The following is a 24785-nucleotide window of genomic DNA, read 5'->3' as shown; positions in this document are numbered from 1 at the left end:
CAAGTCAAGGAGGAGGAGAAGGACGTAGGAGACAAGAGACAGTGATGGAGGGCAGGGAGACAGAGGGGTGTGCTGACACTGTAACCCCGGCGATGATGACTTGGGGGGAGGAGGGAGATGGGAAGGGCTGACAGGCAGCACATTGTGCCAGGAGAGGGAGGATTTTAAAGCGGTCGGCATGGCAACGGGATGGTAACCATGTTGATGATGGACAGAATTACAGAGGATTGTTAATTCCCATGTCAGTTTCTTTCATTCCAGGAGAGGAGGCTGGTCTCCTAAGATGCCTTGAGGAGAAGCGATAAAGAATGCCACCCTCACTCTGCTGTCTTGGCTCCTCTATTTCAGCGCTTCTCCAGTTGTACTCCTTCTCTATGCACACGTCATGCCGCTGCTATAATTACATGTCTGCGTTGAATATTCAGAGAGCCATGATTGCGTCACCAGATCTGTCTCCTTTGCTTATGCTCTGGTGTAGTCCCCCATGCGTTTCAAATGGCAGAGCTAAACGGAACTGCTGTGCCGCTCCATCGTCACTATAACTTGATGTGGCACCCAAAGCACAGATCTATGCCACTCATAATGCTTTTTATGATTAGTAACATGTGCACATAAAGTAACACGATTAATGCTATGAATTCTCCACACAGAGACAAGATAATCATTTATTTTAATAGGGAGAAGAGCCCATGCAATCTATTTATCACAGATACACTGGTATTGAAATGAGTGTTGGCAAGAAGCTGCAGAGCTGTAAAAGCAGCAATAAAGGGTTTATTGGCAGCATCACTTTGTGGTTTTGTGTTTAACTTGAAGTATTTTACTGCTGAAAAGGTGGTATTATTTTATATAAGTGGGCTGTAGAAAGAAAATACTTTTGAAATTAGTGCTACATGACCAGAGAAAATAGAGGAAAAAGACTTTTGCTCAAGACGTACAAAACCTACAACTACCAGAATGCACTGCGCCACACCAGACCGATAAATGCTCCCCCGAGTGGCTAACATAATGCAAGTTTTGCCACAGATAACAATATGGCAGCCGGCTGGTAACAAGCAAGCTCAAATAAAAGTTACAACTTGGAGAGAGCAAAAAGCTGCAAACAACACAACTGACATTATCGTGTTGTTATCAAATTGATATAGTGTTAGCTATCAGGTGCCTATTTATGCATCTGTTGCCTCTCTTACCACAGTGTATGAACTCAGTCCAAAAGCAAGAAGCACTCAGTCTGGGTATGTGAGTGGAGGTCTGTAATCCAACCTTGGGCTGCCACATCACGTGGATTTATGTTGTTTATCGTAATTGCAGGCACAGGTAACACAGCGCAGTCCTCACAAGATGGTGCCCTCGCCCAAAAATTTACCACGATATGACACCAGCTTTACATTTTTAACTAGAGCACTCGAAGAGCGAAGACCTCAGCCAAGCAGCTCGGATTTCCCGCCAATTTATTATTCTATCCACTTCGCTTCAACCGATCACCATCATCTGTTCCTTGTGCCATCATCAGCCTTTCCTGAAAATTTCATCAAAATCCGTTCAGAACTTTCTGAGTTATGTTGCAGACAAACAGACAAACAGACAAACAGACCAACGTCGGCAAAGACATAACCTCCTTGGCGGAGGTAATAAAGATGCAAAGCAGGTTGATAATTCTCTGTGGCTTTGTGACTACGAGTGACACCGTTCACATTACACAAGGTCACTTGATGCATTCTATTAAAGGTTCTGTATGCGACATTCAGAGCATTAATATGGCAGAAAAACATTATTTGCTGTGTAAAGATATAGTGCAGTAATGGAGTCCTGAGCAGGGAATGAAGTCATGCCACCTCTGTGTGTTGTAATCATGGATGTGTAAAGAGAACTGGATACAGCGTTGGAGCCAGGTACACGTTCATTGCATGAAAGTTGCTCGTAGTTGCTCTTATTGATTTCAACAGCACTGTAACTTTTATTCTTGTATTCTATAACCTGGTACTTTTTTTTCCTACTCTCTGGTTCTTTAATAAATTGCTTTTAAATGCACCCTGTCTAGATGCTTTCTATGTTTTCACTTTGAATTGCTTTGTTGCTGAAACTTGCCTTGTCTTGTCTCAGTGGTGCATGAAGCCAAAATGGTGCTGCTGCAACTGCAGCGTATAAAATCATAACAATCAGCACTGCTTCTGCCCACAGAGCAGGCGCACTGGAATCTCTCACTGCCCGAGCTGGCCACCTCTGGTTTAGTGATCCATTAACTTGAATGGGGATTAAATGATTCAACTGTGGGCTCTTCTAGACTTGCCAATTGTTACCAGACTGAATGGGTATAATTCCAGTCATGAAACTAGTCATTTCGAGGGGGCTGTGACGCTCAAAATAATGTATCCACTGTTTACTTTTCACAATGTAAGCCAATGGTAAAAAAAACAGTGTTTTTGTTACACTGTTTGCCACTACAGAAATTGGCTTCAAAGCCTGGTGCACTTCCTGGTTTGTTATGGTAAGCCAGTCCAGCTGCACATGGATGTTGGTGCATGCTTGTATCCCACTGGCTGGCTAATCGCTGCTGCTTTGCACTGTGCTTATACGGCGATTACTGCTGATATTGGGACGGCATCATTGTAGAATCGTAGCGCCCACGCACCGGTTCCACCCTGGTTAACACCATTTGCTCTGTCAGAACTGTTGCTGTTATTTAGCGCTGTTTATGGAGTTAAAACTGTTAGCTGCTCAGCCACCTCCGTGTTGAGATCCATGTCCAGACAAGTATCCTCTGAAATTTGCATTGAGCCCCTTTAATATAAAGATATTCCATAAAACACTCCAGTACTGGCTGCTGATAACAAGCAACAGAGACCACTACTGTAATGATGTAAATGGTAACATACAGATGATGTAATACTCACACTCTGATCATCATCCTCACTCTTCATGTGATTGGCAATGAAGCGTACACCCTCCACAGCCTCCTCAAAGCCCGGACAGGCTTGAGCCAGCAGTGCCTGAGTTAGAGCAGGACCTCCTGCTGCCTGCTTCCCCCGCGGCAGGTTTCCAGCGCCCCCTTCCCGGCCCTCCCTCACCCTGTTCAGACCATCCATGGATCCCCCCCCTGCACCTCCCAGATCCCCTCCAAACTGTTTCACAGACGCCCGGTTCACATAGCAGGTACAAGGGTCACTGTCCTCCTTGTTGAAAACCCCTGTGGAGGTGGCTCCTCCGTTACCACCAGTGCTGCCCAGCCCGAGCCCCACCATCAAGGCCCCAGCCTCCCCGCTGCGCCCTCCCTCCTTCTGCTCCTGGGCCCTCCTTCTTTGGCGCAGCCGCTGGCGTTCACAGCTATTCCTAGGCTGGCGCATGAAGAGCAAGGCAGGAAGCTTGTTGAGGAACACCAGTTTAACCCAAGGAGGCATGGTGTGTGTGGTGGGCGAGCGGTGGTGTACGTTGAGCACACACACACTGGTGACGATAGAGAAAGTGACCAGGACCATGGTGAACATCAGGTACTTCCCCACGAGAGGGACGTCCAGTGAAGTGGGAGGAACAATCTTGGAGATCAGCAGCAGGAACACAGTGAGAGCCAGCAGCACGGAGATGCAGAGCGTCATCTTCTCCCCGCAGTCGGAAGGCAGGTAGAAAACCAGGATAGCCAGCGAGGTGATGAGCACGCACGGGATGATGAGGTTGATGGTGTAAAAAAGAGGCTTCCTGCGAATGATGAAGTCGTACGTGATGTCCACGTAGGTGGGGTCGGCCGGGTTCTCGTTTCGTCTGCCAGGCAGGGCGATGATGTCCCACTCCCCGCTGGGCGTGAAGTCGTCCATGCTGGCGACGTCAGCACGGAGCACCAGATCGATCTCCGTGCGGTCGTAGGTCCAAGAGCGGAAGCGCAGTGTGCAGTTCTGCTGGTCAAAGGGGAAGTGCTTGACCTCAATTTTACAGGCTGACTTGTAGATGGCTGGGGGCAACCAGAAGATACTGCCATCGTAGGAGACCACTGCGTTAGAGTAGAACGACACCTCGTACACCCCATCAGCACTGAGTGTGAGAGAGATGAGGAGGGGGAGGAGAAAGACAAAAAAGAGGAGTGTCAGACAGAAACAGAAATCTTTGTATGATTAATTAGTAAAAAAACAACAACAACAAAAGTATAATGAGATGTTTCCCTGAGTCTTAAGAACAGTGCAACATGACGCATCTCATTATGTAATACGGGTTCATTAACGAGCTCTAGGACACACACACACAAACACACACATACGGATGTGGAGGCTTTGAGGCATCTAAGGGCAGCAGGGTCACACACACCTGCTTCTACAAACACAAGGAACAGGATGAACACGCAGTCTAGACAGGAAACACGGCTCATAGGTCAGACTGAGTCCAGTTAAACAGCTCGAATTAGACATTTTGCTCAGAAGTCAGCCGAGAACACTAAAGCTGTAGAGTGAATTTCCATTTAAATCAAGCTTTTAACAAGAGAACTAATTAATGATGGCTAACACTGTGAGATGTGACACACGCAAATGGATAAGTCTTCATTTTTGACTGATTACACAGTTGACCCGTGTGCTGAAGTGCACTCTCAGAAACACCAACTTTCCTGCAAATATAGGAACAAAATCTAATTGAGACCTCCAAATTAGCAGCTCTGGTGCAGCTGTGTCCACATCTAATCCTCCTGTTTAGGTGAGTGACAGTGAGTCCGAGGACTGGGAGGATATCGTGTCGACCCGGGGATCGTGGGATTAGCGGGATCATTTTATCCAGAGTTCCGCGGGTCAGGGATCTTTTTAATCTTTAGTAAAGTAAGGACCGAGGCAGGGAAAGAGGAGAAGGCCAGACAGATCACTGTACTCTGATGAGCTGATTTACATACTGTAGGCTGACACTCAGTTTCCATTACATTGAGACAAGTGGTCTGCATCCGTACCTCCATCAGACATGCAGGCTAATTGTAATTAAAAAACGTAGAAAATGGATTACAGTTAATTGCATTGAACATAAAATTGGACTATTTTACATGTTTGTTTTGCATATATGTGTTTAAGTTGTTATTTTGAACCATATTACTGAGATCTACACTGGAGTCTGGCTTAACAACTAGCCAAAGCACTTATATAGTTCTATGTTCAGGGTAGGGCTGTAGATGGGAATCAGTAGCAGCTCAGCAGCAAGGTTCTTGCCCCTGGGGTCCCCTTACAGATTAATCCAGGCCTAAAAAATGTTCTTAAACCATTTCCTATACCGATTACGATACTTGAACTTGGGTATTGGCTAATGCCAAGTACTGATCTGATGTCACTACATTTTTAAAAAAAGAAAGAAAAAGAATTGAACAGCTGTACGCTACTAACCTATTTCCATGTAAATACACCAAATAAAATGTAAAAATGAAGTAATAACAGTTACATCTTACAGATATTACATACCATGGACTGCTCTTTACGCCCTGGGTGGGTGCCTAACAATATTATGTTAATATTATGTTATGTGTTTTCACATATACTCCTTTTTAAACAAACTAAACTCAGTCCTGTTAAAGTGGACCAAAAAGTGGACTGACTCGTGGAAGGATTTGGTTCTCTTTCTGGTCAAAATCAGCTCTGATGGGGCCTCAGTTCTCTTTCAGTTCACACTATAACCTCTATTTAATATATATTGATGTAGTTTTGTTTCTGCTTGGATGTGCTACAGCAGTGCTCTTATGAAGCCCCTCACTTTCAGACGAACTTAAACTTGGAGGAAAACCTTAGCATTTCTGTGTGCTTTGGACTGTTGCCATTTAATGTATCCTGCATTCCACATCTGAAGATGTGCAGTATCTTCTGTGGACCAAAACTACTTCTCGTCCTCCGTCCTTGCAAACGTTGCAGGTCAATGTGGTTTTGTTTGTTTTTTCAAGCATCCCAGTGCAACAGCATGTGATCCAGAGGGCTAAATACAGTGGCAAAGAGCATAGCAAACCTGGAACCCTAACCTGGTGTTACAGTTGTATGAGTGCTCCCTTTTCCCTCCCTTGCAGATCTGCCCAGGTGTGCTGCATTACTTAACGAGATGCATTGCACCTGGTGTGGAGGAGGTGTTTAAGAGCTCCTGGGCCAGTAGCAAAGCAGAGAGGCCTCTGGTGTGGGGACTGCTGGTCCTGCTGCCTCTCAGCGTGGGATTTTTGTTGTATTGTTTGCTTGTTGTACTTGTAATAAATCCGATTTGTAAATGTGGTTATTTTGGGTCAGTGTTGGAGTTTTGTTTGCCCCATAGGTCCGCCTAAGGGTGGGGTGTAACACCTGGAACCAAAGGTTCACTTTGCTCTTTGTTTTTACTGTATTTGCACTGCTCGGGGTAGTCTGAGGTTCGCTTCAGACTAAGACTGGACAGAATAAGACTATGGGGTGAATGTCATGTCATTCCATCAGCGCTGTCAAGCCTCTGATTTATTGACAGACTCGACCCAGTGCATCCTGGAATACATCATGTGCTCAGTAGGCTTCAGCTAACAGCTAACATCAGCAACAACTCCTTTCAACAGGGATAAACGAATAAATAATCATAGAAGACATTTAATGCTGGAGAAATTTGTTCTGTAAAGTCTTTAAAAACAGTGACTCCAGCACCAGCAATGAGTTTCATTGCTGGATTACAATGCTTCTAAATATGCAAAATATGTTCGCATCAAGCACTCGTTGGAAAGCTGCAACAGTGACGATGTGGAGGCTAATTATGTGGTTTCAGAACGGTGCTACTCAATCCAGCATTTTAGGCCACATCAGAGGCATTTCCGAAACTTGCACCTGACTGGTGAGACTCACCTAAAAATTACTGACTAAGTTAAGATGCAAATACATAGTTATTGATCAAGCATCTCTGCATGCAGATAGATAGATCAGTGACACATTTTACAACAAACCACAGAGAAATAAGAGTTAAGGTGTGTGTGTTGACAAGCGCTTCTTTTTGGTTAATCGTATGCATTTACTGTATTTGCATGCATCCACTGTCCATGTGTCTATTCGGGTGTGTTGTGCAGATGACTCCATCTTTGAAGCGTCTCATGAGACCTGGAGGTACTGTATAGTAATGTAGCATGAGTGATATGAGCTGATTGCAGTGGACACGTTCAGTCATGTGTGGCAGGTCTGCATGTATTACACAGTGAAACCTCTGGCATTTAATTGATGTTCTTATCCAAAGTGACTTACAATGGTGGCAGCTGGATCAAATCATCAGGGAGTCGGCTTTATAATGTTATCAGTTTAATATGAGAACAACATGTGCTTTTTGGTGTGCGTGTTTATGGGCGTGCGTGCATCCGTGGGCCCGTGTGTGTCTTCTGAAGTGAGGGCAGGAGGGTGAGTGAGTGACTCACTTGTTGTAGAGCACCACGTCAGGCAGCCAGATGTGTTTTGAGGGCAGCCTGACCTTCATCATCCCATCAAACTCCTCAGGGACCCAAGTCAGACGATAGTCCTGCCACTCCTGAGGGCCAATAAAAATAAAATGCTTAATCACTCATGCACCAATCACACCGCAGCAAGGAGACATCTTGAGGGGAGCAGAGAGGAGGATGTCCGTCCATCCGTCAGTCAGTCAGTAGTCAATCTGACACATAACAAGCCTGGGGAACATCCTGTGCTGAGCCCCTCTGCACTTACATCATATTTTCAACTTTAACCCAAAGAGAGAGAGTGAATGGTCTTTTGAACACACCCAGCCACAAACCAATCAGCATGATTGAAATGGCAACTACAGTACGGCTGTTCCCGCATGTGTGTGTATGCATCAGCAAACATCTCTGTGTCCTCTGTGTAACCTTTTTTAAAAGACAGCATTATCTCGTTCTGTATGCTGTGGGTCAGTCATTGATGTTTCCACATTGAAGCCTTTGCAACCTGCGACGGCACTTCAGTCTGGCTCTTCTATGTTATGGCCATGTCAGAGCCGTAATTCTCAAGCTAGGTCATCTGCAGTAACTGTGATGCATTATGGTCATTACAGTTTGTCTTGGCTCTGGACAGCTGTCCTTGGCTCCCCTGCTTTCTCATAGCAAGGGATCCATAGAGCACTGATGGCCATTCTACGCCCCGTTACATGCCATAAATCCTGACTTGCTCAGGTGCAAGTGTGTGTGCATGTGTGTGGACACGGGACAGAAAAATGCATGATGCTTTAAACAATCAAAAAATGCATCGTCCACGACGGTGACATCGCACACGAAAGGCTACTTTAAAGAAAATGTCATCTGTTTGATATGGATCTAAATTTACTTACAAATTGAACACGTCCGTGTAATTTGTTCTGACACCTGCCCTCAAAAGCAAGCACATATGTTGACAATGTGTGTGGCCAAATGCATTTGTATACGCGGCGTGTGTAAATGTGTACATGTCCTAGCATGTTACAGGCCTCAGCTGTACGCATACAAAGAGCCAGCCATGTAGAAGAGGGTCACGGCTCAGTCAGGGTCACATTACTCACAGGGTGAGGTTACGGTAGGTCTCATCCAAAACTAACAAATTCACCGACTGTGAAAAAGGGTTCAGCGTTTGTGTTTTGGGTGCTTAAAAAAGATCTGTCTCGTAAATTTCAATTCACTTCTCATATTTCTCCTGTCAGATAATGGGGGTTTGGAGGACGCGTATTGTTTGATGTCTCTCTCAGTGTCTGACACTTCACCAGTCATGTCAGTTCTCAGGGCTGCTGCTCCACGCGAATGGAGACAAGATTAGACTCAGTGACAACCAGTGAAACATATGGAACACAGAGATGCATCTGTCCCCTCCAGTAACTGGACCAGTGCTCATGTGCTACGGTCTACTGGTGTAATAATACTGTGGCCGATGATTATATAATATAAATCACCATGTATACAGTAGAATACAGCAGAGAGGGCATTATGCAGTGCCTGCGTTTGGAACTACCACTCAAGCCCCTGCAGTGTGTGACAGATCTGCCAGTGAAACTGTGAAATCAAAGGTAAAATCACCCAAAATCAAATATTTAATGAATTCTTCAGCCTACAATTCAATGATCTTTCTGTCTTCATTTCATTTCCTCTGCGTCGCAGAATGTTTACTACGTTAGGACGGTAACATGAGGAGAAGAGTGGGAAGTCTCACCTGTGTTAGCCAGACATTGGTGGTCATCACCTGCTCTCTCTCATGCTGCAGAAAAAAAGAAGACATATACATTACAAACTATGATCAAAGAGCTTCCTCTGTGATTCATTACAGCACTTCCACCGAGCTGAAGGACGTGTGTGACAGATTCTTTTTTTAAGTGGCACATAATTGATGCAGCAAAGCGGAGATATCCTGACTCTTAGTGCATAGAAGCTGAGTCAAGCTTGCAATATGCAACCTGATAGCGTCTTTCATTGCTTGCTAAATGCCCGTGTCTTTCAAACTCTGCATCACTGGTTTGTAGAACTTTCTCGCCCAGGCTGAAATAACATTGATGACAGCATAGGGGTTAATTTCTCAGGCTTTAAAAAGCTCCTCCAGGAGTATAAAATACTTTATATTAACAAGTGTTTGGCTGAGAGGTGCTTGACATAAACTGATCTTTATGTATCATATCAGTGGAGTGAATGAACTACAGTACTACATTTCAGTGAAGCATCTTTTAATATTTCCTTCCTCGTTTTTCTACATATATTTTTTCAGAGTGCCTGGATTGCTTCCTGTCGTTCCACGTTTGTATGAGCAACCAGTCGTCTCTCTTTCTCTAATAATACAATGGTGTAATATATAATAATGTAACACTCACAGGGTGAGCGCTGTAACTTTAAAGGGCCAGTTCACCCCAAAATCAAAGTGCTGTTTATCTGTTTAGATTCTTTGCCGTAGAGATGTCTGCCTTCTCTCTAATATTATACAACTAGATGGCACTCAGCTTGTGGTGATCAAAGCGCTAAAAAATACATTTGAAAAACTCCCAGCAATGTCCTACATCTGCCAACTATTATCAGAAGAAAGTGTGCATCTACTCATGGACGAGAGGTTTGTGTGAGATGTAAACATTAATGGCGACCTCCTTGGCTGAGCTGTAACGTTAGCTAGCTCAGTGGTGCTAGGTAAGCTAACAGGAGATGCACACTTAGTTCTGTGCATTGATATGGTTGACGGGTGTAGTTCAGTGGAAAGAAAATAGATCCTACATGAAACCGGAGGATACGTTGCAGTAGATGCATGCTTCCTTCTGCGTGGTCATACAGTTGATGAGAAAATAGTTCCTACATGAAACTGGAGGATACGTTGCAGTAGATGCACGCTTCCTTCTGTGCGGTCATACAGTTGGTGAGAAAATAGTTCCTGCATTAAACTGGAGGATACGTTGCAGCAGATGCACGCTTCCTTCTGCGTGGTCATACAGTTGGTGAGAAAATAGTTCCTGCATTAAACTGGAGGATACGTTGCAGTAGATGCACGCTCCCTTCTGAGCGGAAGAAAATAGTTCCTACATGAAACCGGAGGATACGTTGGAGTAGATGCACGCTTCCTTCTGCGTGGTCATACAGTTGGTGAGAAAATAGTTCCTACATGAAACTGGAGGATACGTTGCAGTAGATGCACGCTTCCTTCTGCGCGGTCATACAGTTGGTGAGAAAACAGTTCATGCATTAAACTGGAGGATACGTTGCAGTAGATGCACGCTTCCTTCTGCACGGTCATACAGTTGGTGAGAAAATAGTTCCTGCATTAAACTGGAGGATACGTTGCAGTAGATGCACGCTTCCTTCTGAGCGGAAGAAAATAGTTCCTACATGAAACTGGAGGATACGTTGCAGTAGATGCACGCTTCCTTCTGCGTGGTCATACAGTTGGTGAGAAAATAGTTCATGCATTAAATTGGAGGATACGTTGCAGTAGATGCACGCTTCCTTCTGCGCGGTCATACAGTTGGTGAGAAAATAGTTCCTGCATTAAACTGGAGGATACGTTGCAGTAGATGCACGCTTCCTTCTGAGCGGAAGAAAATAGTTCCTACATCAAACCGGAGGATACGTTGCAGTAGATGCACGCTTCCTTCTGCGTGGTCATACAGTTGGTGAGAAAATAGTTCCTACATGAAACTGGAGGATACGTTGCAGTAGATGCACGCTTCCTTCTGCGAGGTCATACAGTTGGTGAGAAAACAGTTCATGCATTAAATTGGAGGATACGTTGCAGTAGATGCACGCTTCCTTCTGCGTGGTCATACAGTTGGTGAGAAAATAGTTCCTACATGAAACTGGAGGATACGTTGCAGTAGATGCACGCTTCCATCTGCGCGGTCATACAGTTGGTGAGAAAATAGTTCATGCATTAAATTGGAGGATACGTTGCAGTAGATGCACGCTTCCTTCTGCGTGGTCATACAGTTGGTGAGAAAATAGTTCCTGCATTAAACTGGAGGATACGTTGCAGTAGATGCACGCTCCCTTCTGAGCGGAAGAAAATAGTTCCTACATGAAACTGGAGGATACGTTGCAGTAGATGCACGCTTCCTTCTGAGCAGAAGAAAATAGTTCCTACATAAAACTGCCCTCATCAAGGTCTGTGGATTATCTTGCGTAATCGGGTCATGATTTCTGGAAAAAAACATTGCTGTTGAGTTTTTCAAATGTATTTTTTTTGGTGCTTTGAGCACCGTAAGCTGAGTACCTAGTTCAGTGGTTCCCAACTGGTCCAGCCACAGGGTCCAGATGTCAGTCACAGTTCATTACATTCAGTATCATTCTTGTGTTTGGCCATGCTGTCTAGCTAGTTTGCTGTCTCTGTAAAGTAACTGTCTATTTTAAGTCAGGTAAAAGTAGCTTTTACCTGACTGGTATTTTTTAGATTGTGTTATTGCTACTTTGAAATCAACACAAGATCTTAATATTTCTTCACCACTGGCCGTTTGCCTGTCTTTGAGAAAATATTCTCAAAATTCACTGAATAGATTTCTATGAAACAGATCAGGCCTTGAGCCAAGGACTAATTGATCATCAGCCTGACTTGAGGTTTCCTGGGATTTACATCATTAAACAACTTCATTTTCAGCTTTTACCATGAGACACGAATACAAATCATTATGGCAGAGCTGAGAGATCAAGAAGAACAGCATTAGACAGAATTAGCAGCAGATTTTGCACCTTACAAATGCCTTCTAAATGTAATTAAGACCATCTTTTGGAGTCATTTTGATGTTAAATCAGAATTTAAATGATGAGTAACACACTGGATTGTCCTCATGCTGTAAGAGGTGCACACTGATTCAATCACACAAGCCCGGAAACACGTGCACACTCACCACGCTGATGAGCTGGGCCAGGGACACCATCAGCTGCACGGTAACCAGCTCGGAGCCATTAGTCGCAGGACGGATCAGTTTGTTGTAGTGGGCTGGGTTTAAGAGATGCTCCACCAACCGCTCCTCTGTGTCTGCCCCGAGGCCGCCTGTAATGAGAACACATTATCATCATCATCATCATCTGCCTCTATCATGAGACAAAAAAATGCTGCAGCCATCTGTGTCTCTCTTGGCGCTTTTTAAAAAAGACTTTTAACCACATCGGCTGTATAGCGTATTCACACAAGGGCAGGAAATCAGTGGTGCTGTTTGGTTTCTGTGTTTGCCCTCACTGCCAGCATTGAGAGCTGGCTATCCATGTGTATTGAGAATGCAATGCCTTTGAACCATGGCATTACTCATCACTGCCGGCTGGAGCACGTCAACACAGCTCGATACACACTTCTTACAAGATCTGACATCATAAGAATGAGTCAACCAGTCTGAATGTCTCTATCGCTATCCTTTCTGTCTCTATCGCTCTCTTCGTGCTTCTGCTCTGTCTCTATCTGTTCTCCTCTGCTGTGTTGCACTTCTCCCCAACTGCCAGTCTTTTGTAGCTTTGGGTTATCTTCACTCCATCTCTCACTTCCTTTCCCCTGTCTTTCCCCCTCTGTCCCTCCCTCCCTCCCTTCCTCCTGTCAGCCGTCCCTCCATCTGTATGCAGACTAGTCGTATCTGTGTGAGTGGTCGACTTTGGGCAGAGCTGTCACAACAGCACACACAGGAGGGGAGGCATTTTACTGAGAGACACGATGCATGGAAGAAAAACAACTGTTCTGCACCTCCCTCCTTCCTCCCTCTTGCTCCCGCTACTCGCTCCCTGCCTCTCTGGCATCTGCTCGCTCCTGTGCTGCATCTTTTCCCTCTCACAATTCCCTCACACGTTCCGCCTGAAGATAAACACAGACTGGCTGCTTACCGTTAACTTGGTACCAACGCTATCATATTTAAACCTGCTATTTTAAGAGGCTATTAAGGGCACAGGAAAACAAACACGTAAAAGCTGAAGTGGGTAAAATTAACACAGTTATGTTTGATTTGTTTTTTTCAAATGTAAGGGTATTGAGGAGAATCCTTTCAGTTTTAAGTCCTTATACACAAGACATGGACTCTAACAGACAATAAATACAGTATAAATGGTCAATCAAAATAATAATAAATACAAAAACCAAAACAGAATATACCGTTATTACTATCTTTTACATGTGTAGTATCTTCCTGAGACCCAGTGTCCTCAAATGGGGACATCACATTCTGAGGCCATACTTTATTATACTTAACTTAGACCTGTTGTCCTCGTTCGTGGACACTTTTTTTGTGCCATCTAGTGGGAGTAAGAGCACAACACACTAATCCATGTAAAAACAAGATGGCAACCATCTCTGCCAAGTCAGTCTGCAGCCGATCTCGACACAAAAGTGGAAAAGGTCCAAAACCTGATCACATTTTATGGTTTATTTATGATTAATAATGTTAGTAGTTTGATATGGCAACAAATTTGACCAATTTTAGCAACAGTAACAAGCTAAGACACTGTTAATTAGGAAGCACTTATCGTTGACAATGCTTAGTTTTTTATACTTATCGGGTCCTACTAATCCCAAATAGCTAGGAGAAATTAAAAATGCATACCAAACAAAAGTTGGGGTATCAGGAGGGTAGGCACAAAACTAAAAGCTCAACCGAGTGAAATTTAGGCAGTAGCTATGCAAGCACAAATGCCAAGCAATCCTTAGTTCCAACTTCTTAAATGTAGGGGTTATTTTTCCGTTTTATATTATTAATTTTGCCAGGCGAGAGGGAATTATTCATTTGGGCGTGTGTGCGTGTGTGTGTGTTTATGAGTGTGTGTATCCGTCGGTTCGCAGCTAGCCTGGCAAACTATTGGAACAATCCACGTAATATTTTGTGTGCCTATTTATGACTGTATGCTCAAGAACCTTTCATGGTTCAGTTCAATTCAATTTCATTTATAAAGCCCAATATCACAAATCACAATTTGCTGCAGAGGGCTTTACAGCATACGACATTCCTCTGTCCTCAGGACCCTCACAGCAGATAAGGAAAAACTCCCCCCAAAAAAACCCTTCAATGGGGAAAAAAATTGGTAGAAACTTCAGGAAGAGCAACTGAGGAGGGATCCCTCTTCCAGGATGGATATAATTGCAGAGATCCATAAATGTTTAAAAAAACCTGTTTGACTCACTGTCTGATACAGGCCAAATTTTGGCCTTCATTGTGGCTCAAAACTGTCATCCATAAAAAAATTTGGACTCATGTGGAACCAGGGCATCTGCAGATAAATTATTTATGATCAACTGAAGTTACACGACATGATACAAGATGAGTAAATCCCTGTTTTTGCTATCTTTACCGCCATCTTGACTGTAAGGGAGCCGGGAGGGACGATGCAAGGTATTGTTCTGTCTGACATCATACAACACAGGGAGCATTTGTCTGTCTGATTTTGATGATTTGGTCATTTCTTAATATTTGTGCTTTCTTTTTTGTTTTGCTGTTGTAACTGCATCTATTTTTATTTCCTATTCTGTTGTGCTGTTGCCTAGAGACAGTTAAAACTGTTCAATGTCCAGTCATGAATGCATGGATTGAAGATTTGTGGCTGTGCTGTAGTTATTAAAACCACATTCATCCTCATATCTATATGTCACATACGGTGCTTGTTAGCGGGAGAAATTGATCTGCTCTGTGCAAAGCCCTGTGGCTCTGTCAAAAATAGCATATATTTTTATTAGTTTCTGGGAGGCCTCTGAAACACGCTGCTACATGTCTGCAGGAATTACAGCAATTGTCTTGAGTGGCCATGGTCAGCCCGCGGGGTGTGCGGCCACCTGGTGGAAATGTGCACTCTACTAAGTGCACTTTTCTAGTTGTAGATTAAATAGATTTATTTAATGTGGGTTTGGTTTGTTGGTCAGACGAAACAAGCAATTTGGAGACACCATATTTAGCTTTTGGAAATTACAATGAGCATTTCATAGACTAGCAACTTAATCGATTAGTAAAATAATCACCCAGTTAATCGAATAACCCCCCAAAAAATCAGTGGAGATTAAATGTATAAAGACAGAGAGGGAAGAAATGATTAATACATGAAGGGAAAGACACTCAAAAAGAAGAACAAGTACATTTGAGGAAAAAAAATGTTGGGATTTGTTGCATTAATGATGTAAAAATATGAAAACGGAAATTAAAAATGGAAATTAAAAAGCTATAAACAAACTAAACGTCCTCTCAGCTGATGTTCTTCCTCCTGTTTTCCCTCTGAATGTGTCTCTGAGCTCCTCTGACACTCCGTCCTCCCCCTGATCTCCACTCCACCCCCACCCCCCCCTCCCTCTTGCCCTGTAGCACTGCTGTGTTCACTGAGCAGGAATGATAGCCTCTGTCTCTGGATCAATGAGGACTCTATTCATGCCCCGTAAACTGAACACGCAATTCCCCCCCATCATTTTTTTAATCTCCTCTTCCCTGCGTCCGCTCTCTTCCGTCTCATTTTCTTTTACACTTTCACCATCTTTCCATCATCCGAGGCGGCCCGTATTTTCTCTTCACTCCCCTGGCTGTCTCTCCCTCGCTCTCATCCTTCCTGTTATCTCCATCTCCCCGTCGCTGACAGCCACTGTCCATTTATTGCCCCTTCCCTCGCTAATCCACCATCATCAATACACTTCCTGTCAGCACATGTGTGTAGCACTCTGGTTGTTTATTGTGCCGGTTTGCTTTTCTTTTATGTGTATATGTCTGTGTGTGTGTCTTTTTGTGTGCACATATTCATGAGGGAAATAAACACTACTGTCTGTGCCTGGACCATATGAGTAATGTATATTATTCCCAGAAGCACAAGGCAATAACACTGTCGGATGAGACAGAAAGCTAATACAGTTCACTTAAACAATGATGAAGCAGAAAAGGCCTGCATTTCCATCAGCCATACTCACAATGCAAATGGTAGTTTCATGCTCAGACTAACTAGATCACATCTTAAAAGTCGTGCTTAAGTGTCACAATGATATCCAGCTGTTCTTTGTAAACACAGTTTGTGAGAATTGTCTTTATATCTGAAATTATATTCATATATATATATATATATATATATATATATATACATATATGTTTTTCTTGAGGGGGCACTATGTTTGAATAGTTGTTTTATTGTGGATTTTTGTATTATATGTTGTATTTGTCGCATTTTAAATGTGTTTTGATTGGCTGCTACCTCGGCCAGGTCTCTCTTGTGAAAGAGTTTTTCAATCTCAATGGGACTTCCTGTTTAAATGAAGGTTAAATAAATAAATATTAAGCATCTTGAAGCGTCTGTGGAGTTAAATCTATGAAAAAGAAGATTTTAATGCGTCTTTGTGCCATAAACCTCCCGTCATCTTTGATGATACTGTTTGAGTGGCTGCATTAGGAGTAATTATGTGGGTTTACTGAAAAGCTCCTTAGTCAAAGACCCAAAGATGACTAAGACCAGCTTTACAAGAAGCCAAAACAAAGTCCAAGGCCAAAGTGATTCAGTTAACTGGATGCAAAGGAACTACAGCGTGTATTACAAGTCTCAATCCAAATGTATTAATCTAAGTCAGCTTCTGTCTGATTTTTTTTCTTTAATATGTGGATAATATCTCAAAAACTGGACAACAAGAACAAACACCTGCGAAAAATGGACAATGGACTTCTCTACAAGTGCACTAGATTGTGTCACGTTCAACATCACAGGCCAAAATACAGGTTAGTAAACAGTAAAGCAGCATGAAGGCCAGTGAAAATATTACAGTGGTTACGAATTTACATATTTCTTACTTATTCAGTCACTCTTTCAAACTCAGTGCAAACTCATTTGGAAAGATGTTCGAGCATTGCTTGGGTGCAGACAGCTGGTATTTTGTGGTGGTCCGTCATTGCATCTTTCCGGTAAAGGGGCAAAAAATCATATGGGTCCACTCGGGTGTTGTATTTCCATCATTGTCGATCAAAGCCCGCACCATAAGCAAGGTTTTTTTTCATACTGCAAAATACATTTTGCACAGATTTATTTGGTTGCAGGGTACTATACCAGAAGTATAGCTGGTATACCGAGCTGGAGGTGATAAATACACATGACTACTGCAGAGTCATGTGTCCTGGGTGTAAATGCCAATTGGAACCTTTGCTATTAAACACAATAGCCAGATGTTAGCAGGTTTCAGTGGATTTTTGTGCAGTCGGAAAGGGGCTAAATGGCCACAGTGAGATGCAAGTGAACTGCAAAGAGACACAAATAACTACAAAAGAGGTTAAACAACCTCAAAGATTCACAAAATGACCAAAAAAAGACACAAAATTACCTTAAAAACACCAAAAAGATGCATAACGGCTATGAAAAAGACGCAAAACCACTATAAAGTCTGTGTGTCTTGCTCCTGTCTAGGAGAAGTGGTGGGGCCTTTTGCATATCTATGCCCAGGGGCCCACTGTCTCATAATCCACCCATGCTACAGATATATATATATTTTTATCAGGGTGGTAACATCGTGACAAAGGCTGTTAAAAATGTTTGAACAGTTCCAATATTTCCGTTTCAACTCCCACACAAACTAGAGTAAAAAAAAGTCAGGCATCCCACCACATGTGTGTTGACGCAAATCTGGATCGAGATGCAGATTTAAAAAAAGGATTGTGCAATCTCGGCTTACACATCCACTCTCTGGGTCCTCATATTTTCTGCTTATTTTTACTAAAATATTTGCATGCATGGGCTCAGGATGAAAGTCTAGACTAATATTTCACAACACTGAGACAAATTAGAGACCAAAACAGAGAGCTTTACTGGTTTATTCTTATCTGGAGAACAAGACTGATAAAAATATCCACGCACTGCAGCCTGATCACTGCACAAACATGTTAACCCGGCTGCTCATCCTCAGCACTTACTAATGTTTCTAAACAAAGACTGATCTCCCTCTTTCGCCGTCTCCACATATGACACGCTGTCATGCTAAAGGCCAAGCTGAGTGGTTGTAATGTTGCTGGTAGCTCAGGTTGTATTCTGGTTGTTTTCCATTGCAAATATTGCAAACTTAATGTGACACTATGAATATTTCAGCAGGGCTCCCCATTAGACCCTGGAGCGAGGGAAGTTACACACCACCACGCACATGCAAACACACACGCGTCAGTGGCACAGCACAGGAACAGACGAGACGGTAGCCATGTTCAGCTACATCCGTTTCCCTCCTTTTAAACAGCCACTCATCTCAGCATCCTGATTCACCTCACAGAGTGTGTCCCCTGAGTCTTACTCAGGATTTTTGGAAAAACCGCTGTGACCTGTTTGATCATATAAAATCATCAATCGTTACATTTTACAGCACGTGTTGTTTTGGGTTTACAAAGCTACTTAGAGGCCAGAGTCCACACACACCGTAAAGACAAATGTGGGGAAAACGAGGGCGAAGCGAGAGCTAAATTGAATTATCCCGCTAAGACTATTACAGTGATGATCTCTATTTATACAGCTTGCTCAAATGAGAAAAGGTTGGAGGGAAAGTAGGGTCGCTCTCTGCTCTGCTCTCTGACGCTCTGCCAAAGAGGCTTTTTGGCTGCAGCTGGGACCTTTTATGCTGAAATGTTCTTAAATCAATAATGGAGAGATCCATTGATCTACTGGCAACACCCAATTGGCACTGTAGTGCCCATAGAACTGAGATATTAATATTGATCCCCCATCCAGCCGTAATATCACAGCACTCCAAAAACAAAGCTATCCCACTGTGGACTAACTGAGGGCGGAAGAAGCTTTATTGTTGCCAAATTTGACAAACTCCAAAGTCGAGAAAAGAGCGGCCAGTTAAGTTTTTTAAATTACTAATATTGATGAGGGGACACACTTTTACAGCAACAAACTTTATGTAGGCATCGACTTTAGTCCTGTGCTCAATGCTGTTCTTACAAACAACACCATAATACAAAAACTAATGCTGTTACTGCTGTTATAAACTCATCACAAAGCCCCTGTATGAAATCTGATTTCATGTTCTATTTGCAGAAATTAAATACAAAGAAAGAAAAAAAGGTGCACACAAATGAACAGGACAATTTTGACAAATACACAAGAGACACAAGATTAAAACTCATCTAGATAAAGAGTGTGAGAGTGTGTTGTAAGATGTGAGCTACAAGAAACTGTGCTTCTGTCTGTTTTACATAATTGTAAATGGAATATATTTTGGTTTTAGAGGTTTTTGGGTTTTGTTTGATGGCCAAACATAACAAAATCACCCAAACGGCAACCTTCAGGACTGAAAATTGAAGCCAACACAAAGTGCCAAACACTGCAGCTCCTCTAACAGCCACTTGAGGCTGACTCCAAGACCAAGTCAATCCCCATTCACCCCCATGTTAAAATGCCCAAATCTTTATACAACTCACCTTTTTAAATGCTATTAAGGCTTAAAGTTAGATATATTTAAGAGTGTGGCTGCTTTGAGTTACAGGTGGGTGCCATCCGTTGACAAGTAGCCACCACAGCAACAACGTTCCCTTGGTAACATAACCATGGCGTGACTCTAGATTCACAGAGCATAGGCGTAGCTGTCGCTATTTCAGTGTGCTTTCAGCTTATGAAGTTCATTGTAACCTTTTGGTCGTCTAAAAATAAAAGTTCAGCGCTTGGTTGTACTTAAAGATCCTCTATGTTCATTTTTCCAGTAAATACATTTTATTTTAATGGTTTTAAGCCTGTTTTTCACCAGTGAAAATCAGCATTAGCATTACCACAGTTAACCATAACTGTAAATGCACCATGCTAACTAAGCTAGCAGCCAGCATCGGGGTCAGCTCCACCCTCTCGTCAAAATGCTGTCAGGTCTGGCTCCAAAAATCCGAGATGGAAAAGGCCAAAATGCCAAGATCAAGGCTTCAAATGACACACAACCTTGGGTGATGTCATGTTGGCTACATCCATTATTTACATAGCGTATACTGAGTCCTCTGGACACTCTGTCTGGGGAGACAGGGCAGCAAAGCTCCAAGTGAAGTGATTGTGTCATTAACTTAACTATTCGTTAATATATGAAATATAACACTCCAACGGGGTTTTCATTTTAGTGCAGAGCATCAGACTGAATTTATGAACGCACCATGTCAGGTCACTCACTCTCCAGGACCACAAGTGTTACTTGAAACACTGACGAACCAGGCCAGACTGGCCGACCTGTATGCTCTCACCCAGTGGGTGCATGATGTGACAGGATTCCTGAAGGTGTGATGGCTGGTTTTGTGGTTGATTACTGTGCCAGTCTTACAAAGGAGGGCGACACAGAATGGTCTCCTCTGGTTTGTTTTCTATTGAAGCTAACACCAGCTAGGCACAGTGCACTTTACGTCTTTGTTTTTGCTATTTTTATTTATTTTCTTACATCTGACTCTAATTCTTATTTTTATTACTGTGTGTGAAGGGAGACTGGCAATTAAGAATTTCATTGTACGGTGCAAACTACTGAGTTTTCTACTGTGTGTATGACGATAAACTTCTTGAATCTTAAATCTAATACGCCAAAATTTTAGTGTTATCGCATTTAACTGTAGCTGTCTTCATTTTTGTTGACGGGCAGTGGCGGCTGGTATACGATAAAATTTAAGTTTTGAGCCATGACTCCTTCTATTCTGGCTCCCAATAACACAACAAGACCACATTTTAAGACTCCTGTGTAGCCTACAGGCCTGTGTTAGCGAGTTGTGTTTTGCCTCCAGCTAATAAAATGACATAATTGTGACATATGGCCGAAAAGACATGTCATTTTATATATACCAAACAATTGATTGATTATATAAAAGAGTAATTAAAATAATAATTAGTTCAAGCCGTAATGAACAGGCCTATTAAGACATATGCAGAGACAATGACAAGAGATCAACTAAATTAAAGATCTGAGTCTGTGGATCACCACGATAACTGCTGCATGCCATTTCTTAGATGTTTGTAATATAAATGTTTTAGCAATAATGTATCATCATAGTTTAATAGGTCTTACAAAACTCCAGAGTCTTTTTTCAGGCCCATTATCACGAATGCATACTGTGGGGCCAAATATCGATCCAACCGTACAGTATAGCTTGAGCCTAAAAAGCTCAAATCAAAAGTTTAAACTGATGCTAAATATATGAACATTTTCCATTTTATTTTACAGTAAAATTGCATCTTAGGTTTTTGGATAACTAAGGTAAAGTCAAACATTATGGAATCTACAGTCGAAAAGCTCAGAGGCTCTGAAATCCTCATACCGGGGATATGCAGTATGCTTTATTTGTATTATTTACAGCCCAAGGAGCTCAGCTGCTGGATGACAGACGGTGCGGCTTTCTAACTATAGTGGTGCATATTTCAGGGACTGCAATAAAATACATCATTTGAATTGCATAATGCCTCTCATAACAGCTATTATTTGAGCTATTATTTGGTTACCCATAAATCCTGAGGCCATGTTATCACCAGGTTGAAGCCTGCAGTGTGTGAATCGTATGCACACATGCGGAGATAGGAGGTCGCCTGTCTGACAGCAGTACGTGCATCTAGATCACATTTGAGCTTATCTTGCAGACGTCCTGATCGAAATCAGGAAAGCATTACTTACTGTTGTGTTGATATATGCTGTATTGCACTTTTCCAGGCCGGAGTATTTTCACATGTAAGATCTTTTTTTTATGATTTTATCTTACATACATTTTATCACCAGAGAAGGGGTTTATCCTGAATTCACTATGACACACACGTGCAACAAAGGAACATAAGCAAAACGCCGCCTCAGTGTAAGTCCACCTTTTCTTTTTTTCCCCTTAATAAACTTGAATTAAAACTCTTAACTTTCCAAATGTCTCTTATCTTCCTCTTCTTCTCCACCGCTTAAGTTTCTATTAAACCTCCGTGCTCTCCCTCTGCTTCCCTCTAATCTCCGGGGCCACACGCTGCTGTGTGCTGCTACTACCACACATTCATTCACACAAACACACACACACACACACACACACACAGTCTTGCCCAAATCACACATGAGAGCACAGTTTTACACACGGGATCACACACATTCTCACATACAAATGCAGGCCTCTGTTGTGCGACCGCTGTGCATTTCTTATCACAGATGCAGCCCCTATCCTCTGATCTGATCCTGTTGCTGCTGTGTGTTGGGACTCGGTCCAAAGAGATACAGGCAGAGGAAATGAGAGAGCGAGATAAAGACAGAAAGTGACAGAGAGAGACAGAGAGAGAGACAATAGGAGGGCTGTTGTAATGTGCAGGTTGAGATGCTGCAGGGATCAGTGGGCTGGAACAGTGCAGCAGGAAAGTGATGACAGGCTAAACTGACTGAGCAGAACTTTCTAGACTGTAGCACTGCCAAGGAAATGGTTAGTTGATATTCACTAAGTGCATTCATAAAGCAGAGGACAAAGATTATGGCGCATGCATGCATACACACAGTCACACATGCGAAGAGGACGACTTGGCCACCAGTCAAACACGTCTGCTTTGAGATGGAGCTTATAAAAAGTGTTGCTGTAAAACTAATCCCAGCACACTTTACGTCCTTGGGTGATGAGACTGTCGCACACCGTGCTCCATATCCAGTAACCCCTGCATCAGGTCAACTCGGCACCACAGACCTGTTTATTATGCATGGCCTGCAGGGGAAATGACAAGAGACATCCTCCTCTCCCATCAGGACGGCCACATCCTCGCAGCAGCGTTTGAGACAGGTGGTGAGATGTCCTTGAGTGCCCTTGCGCAGCCACTGAATGTGAGACTCCTCTTGTGTGTGCATGTTTGGCTTATGTAAGAAAGTATTGTTGTGCGTCTGGAGGTGTAACGTTATGACTTCTCTCCCTCTAATTCCATCACCACCAATGTGAGCAAATGCATAAAAGTATAACTCAGTCTGTGCACGTCTTTCCTAAGAGCCGGTTTTACAATTATGTGCTTTGCAGCTTCTTTGTAGGGAATCTCTGAAATGTGTTTATACCCAGGTGCGCGCGCGGCCATGTGCTCATTTCTTCAAACGTGTGTTTGCGTGTGGTTTGAGTTTACAGTCTCTGAGGATGATGCTAATCAGATTTTCTCCCTTAAGGGAAGATGACTCATTAGTACTCCACTGCTTATGAGGCTCCTTTAAAGTGATATTTCATGTTGGTAGTGTTTTCTTGTGCACATACCTCTTGTTTGAATTCAGGGAACAATCAACCAACAAAAGTGAGCGCTCGAGGCAATTGAAAGATTACGCAGCAAATTTAGAGCAGCTTCATAAACGGGATACACTCTTGTCACTTTTGATAAGTAACTTTTTGTTAGTTCTGTTTATAAGTGTAGATTTTTTGAGGAAGGGAGATGCAGGGGACACATCCCCCTCAATATTTATAACTTGCATTTGTCTCCCCCAATACAAACATGAAAGTAGCAGGGGACTTTTATTTTGACCGAATTAAAGACATTTCCACCATACATTTGTGCATAAAAATGTGCCAGAATGCAGGAAATTAAGTGTTTGATGCTCAAATACAGTATGTGTCCCCCCCCCCAGTGTTGACACAAAATCAACGCCCTTGGTTTATTTATTACATTATTCTAATTTGTTTAATTTGTATTTCAATACAAAGAGACCTAATTTTGCCTCCGTACACTTTATATTTTTGACATATTTTATACACTCTTGTGAGTTTTTGTTATCATATTTTTATGTTTTCATATCTGTAATACACTTAATAATTTTGTACTTTTTTTTTTGTACAATTACTGTTAAAATATTATGTCTTTTTCATGTGTGTATGTGCCCACATTAGTGCTTGTTCCTTGATCATAACTTCAAGATAGAGCTTGAAACAATACTTCTTATATCTGTATGTCGTACAGAGTCTCTTCCCAGTCCACTGTCTTGTGCAGTGATTCATAGTGTGTATTCTTATAAAATTTATTGTGTGTATCTTTGTTTATAAAGTGTGTATCTCTGTTTTTATGCTGCTCTTTTAACTGTCCTTTGCCTTTTTCTTCCAGGTTGACTTTGAGAGATATGCACGAAAATTCCAACGTACTGTAGCTGTGCAAATGGCAATAAATGAATCTAATCTAATATCTCTTATATCTGTAAAACACCTTGTGTGTTTTTGAAGAATGTTCAATAAAGAAATTTGTTATTGTGATGGAAATCAAACTGTGTAAATGTACATGTGTTTGCTTTGTGTGTGTGTGTGTGCATGTGTGTGTTTGGAGCTGGTGCTTGAACTGATCAATGGCAGGCTGATGGAGGCGAAAGTGATCTTTACTGTACGTCTCTGTAAATACTCTTCTGAATGTATTGTGATGACCGGCGTGACGTAAAGCTCTCTTGTGTGTGTGTGTGTGTGTGTGTGTGTGTGTGTGTTGTGACAGAAAAAGCAGGAGTGTGTGTGTGTGTGCCAGAGAGAAAGCAGGAGCATGTTGTCGCCATGGGTGA

At 42.6% G+C, this 24785-nt stretch overlaps 1 protein-coding gene across 1 annotated transcript in view; it reads right to left on the bottom strand.

Moving 5' to 3' along the window:
- chrnb2 (cholinergic receptor, nicotinic, beta 2) overlaps positions 1 to 24785 on the bottom strand; it is a 29080-nt gene that overhangs the window by 2590 nt on the left and 1705 nt on the right. Inside the window, exons 2-5 of the mRNA XM_033640991.2 lie at positions 12259 to 12404; positions 9102 to 9146; positions 7352 to 7461; positions 2895 to 4023 (exon numbers count right to left, since the gene is read on the bottom strand). Of these exons, the coding sequence (XP_033496882.1) occupies positions 2895 to 4023; positions 7352 to 7461; positions 9102 to 9146; positions 12259 to 12404 (1430 nt within the window). The remainder of the gene's footprint in view (positions 1 to 2894; positions 4024 to 7351; positions 7462 to 9101; positions 9147 to 12258; positions 12405 to 24785) is intronic.

The sequence above is a fragment of the Epinephelus lanceolatus genome, chromosome 10 (assembly GCF_041903045.1).
Source record: "Epinephelus lanceolatus isolate andai-2023 chromosome 10, ASM4190304v1, whole genome shotgun sequence".
In the NCBI taxonomy this organism is placed as follows: Eukaryota; Metazoa; Chordata; class Actinopteri; order Perciformes; family Serranidae; genus Epinephelus; species Epinephelus lanceolatus.
The sequence above is the reverse complement of the archived record's forward strand: the minus strand, read 5'-3'. Positions and strand labels throughout refer to the sequence as shown.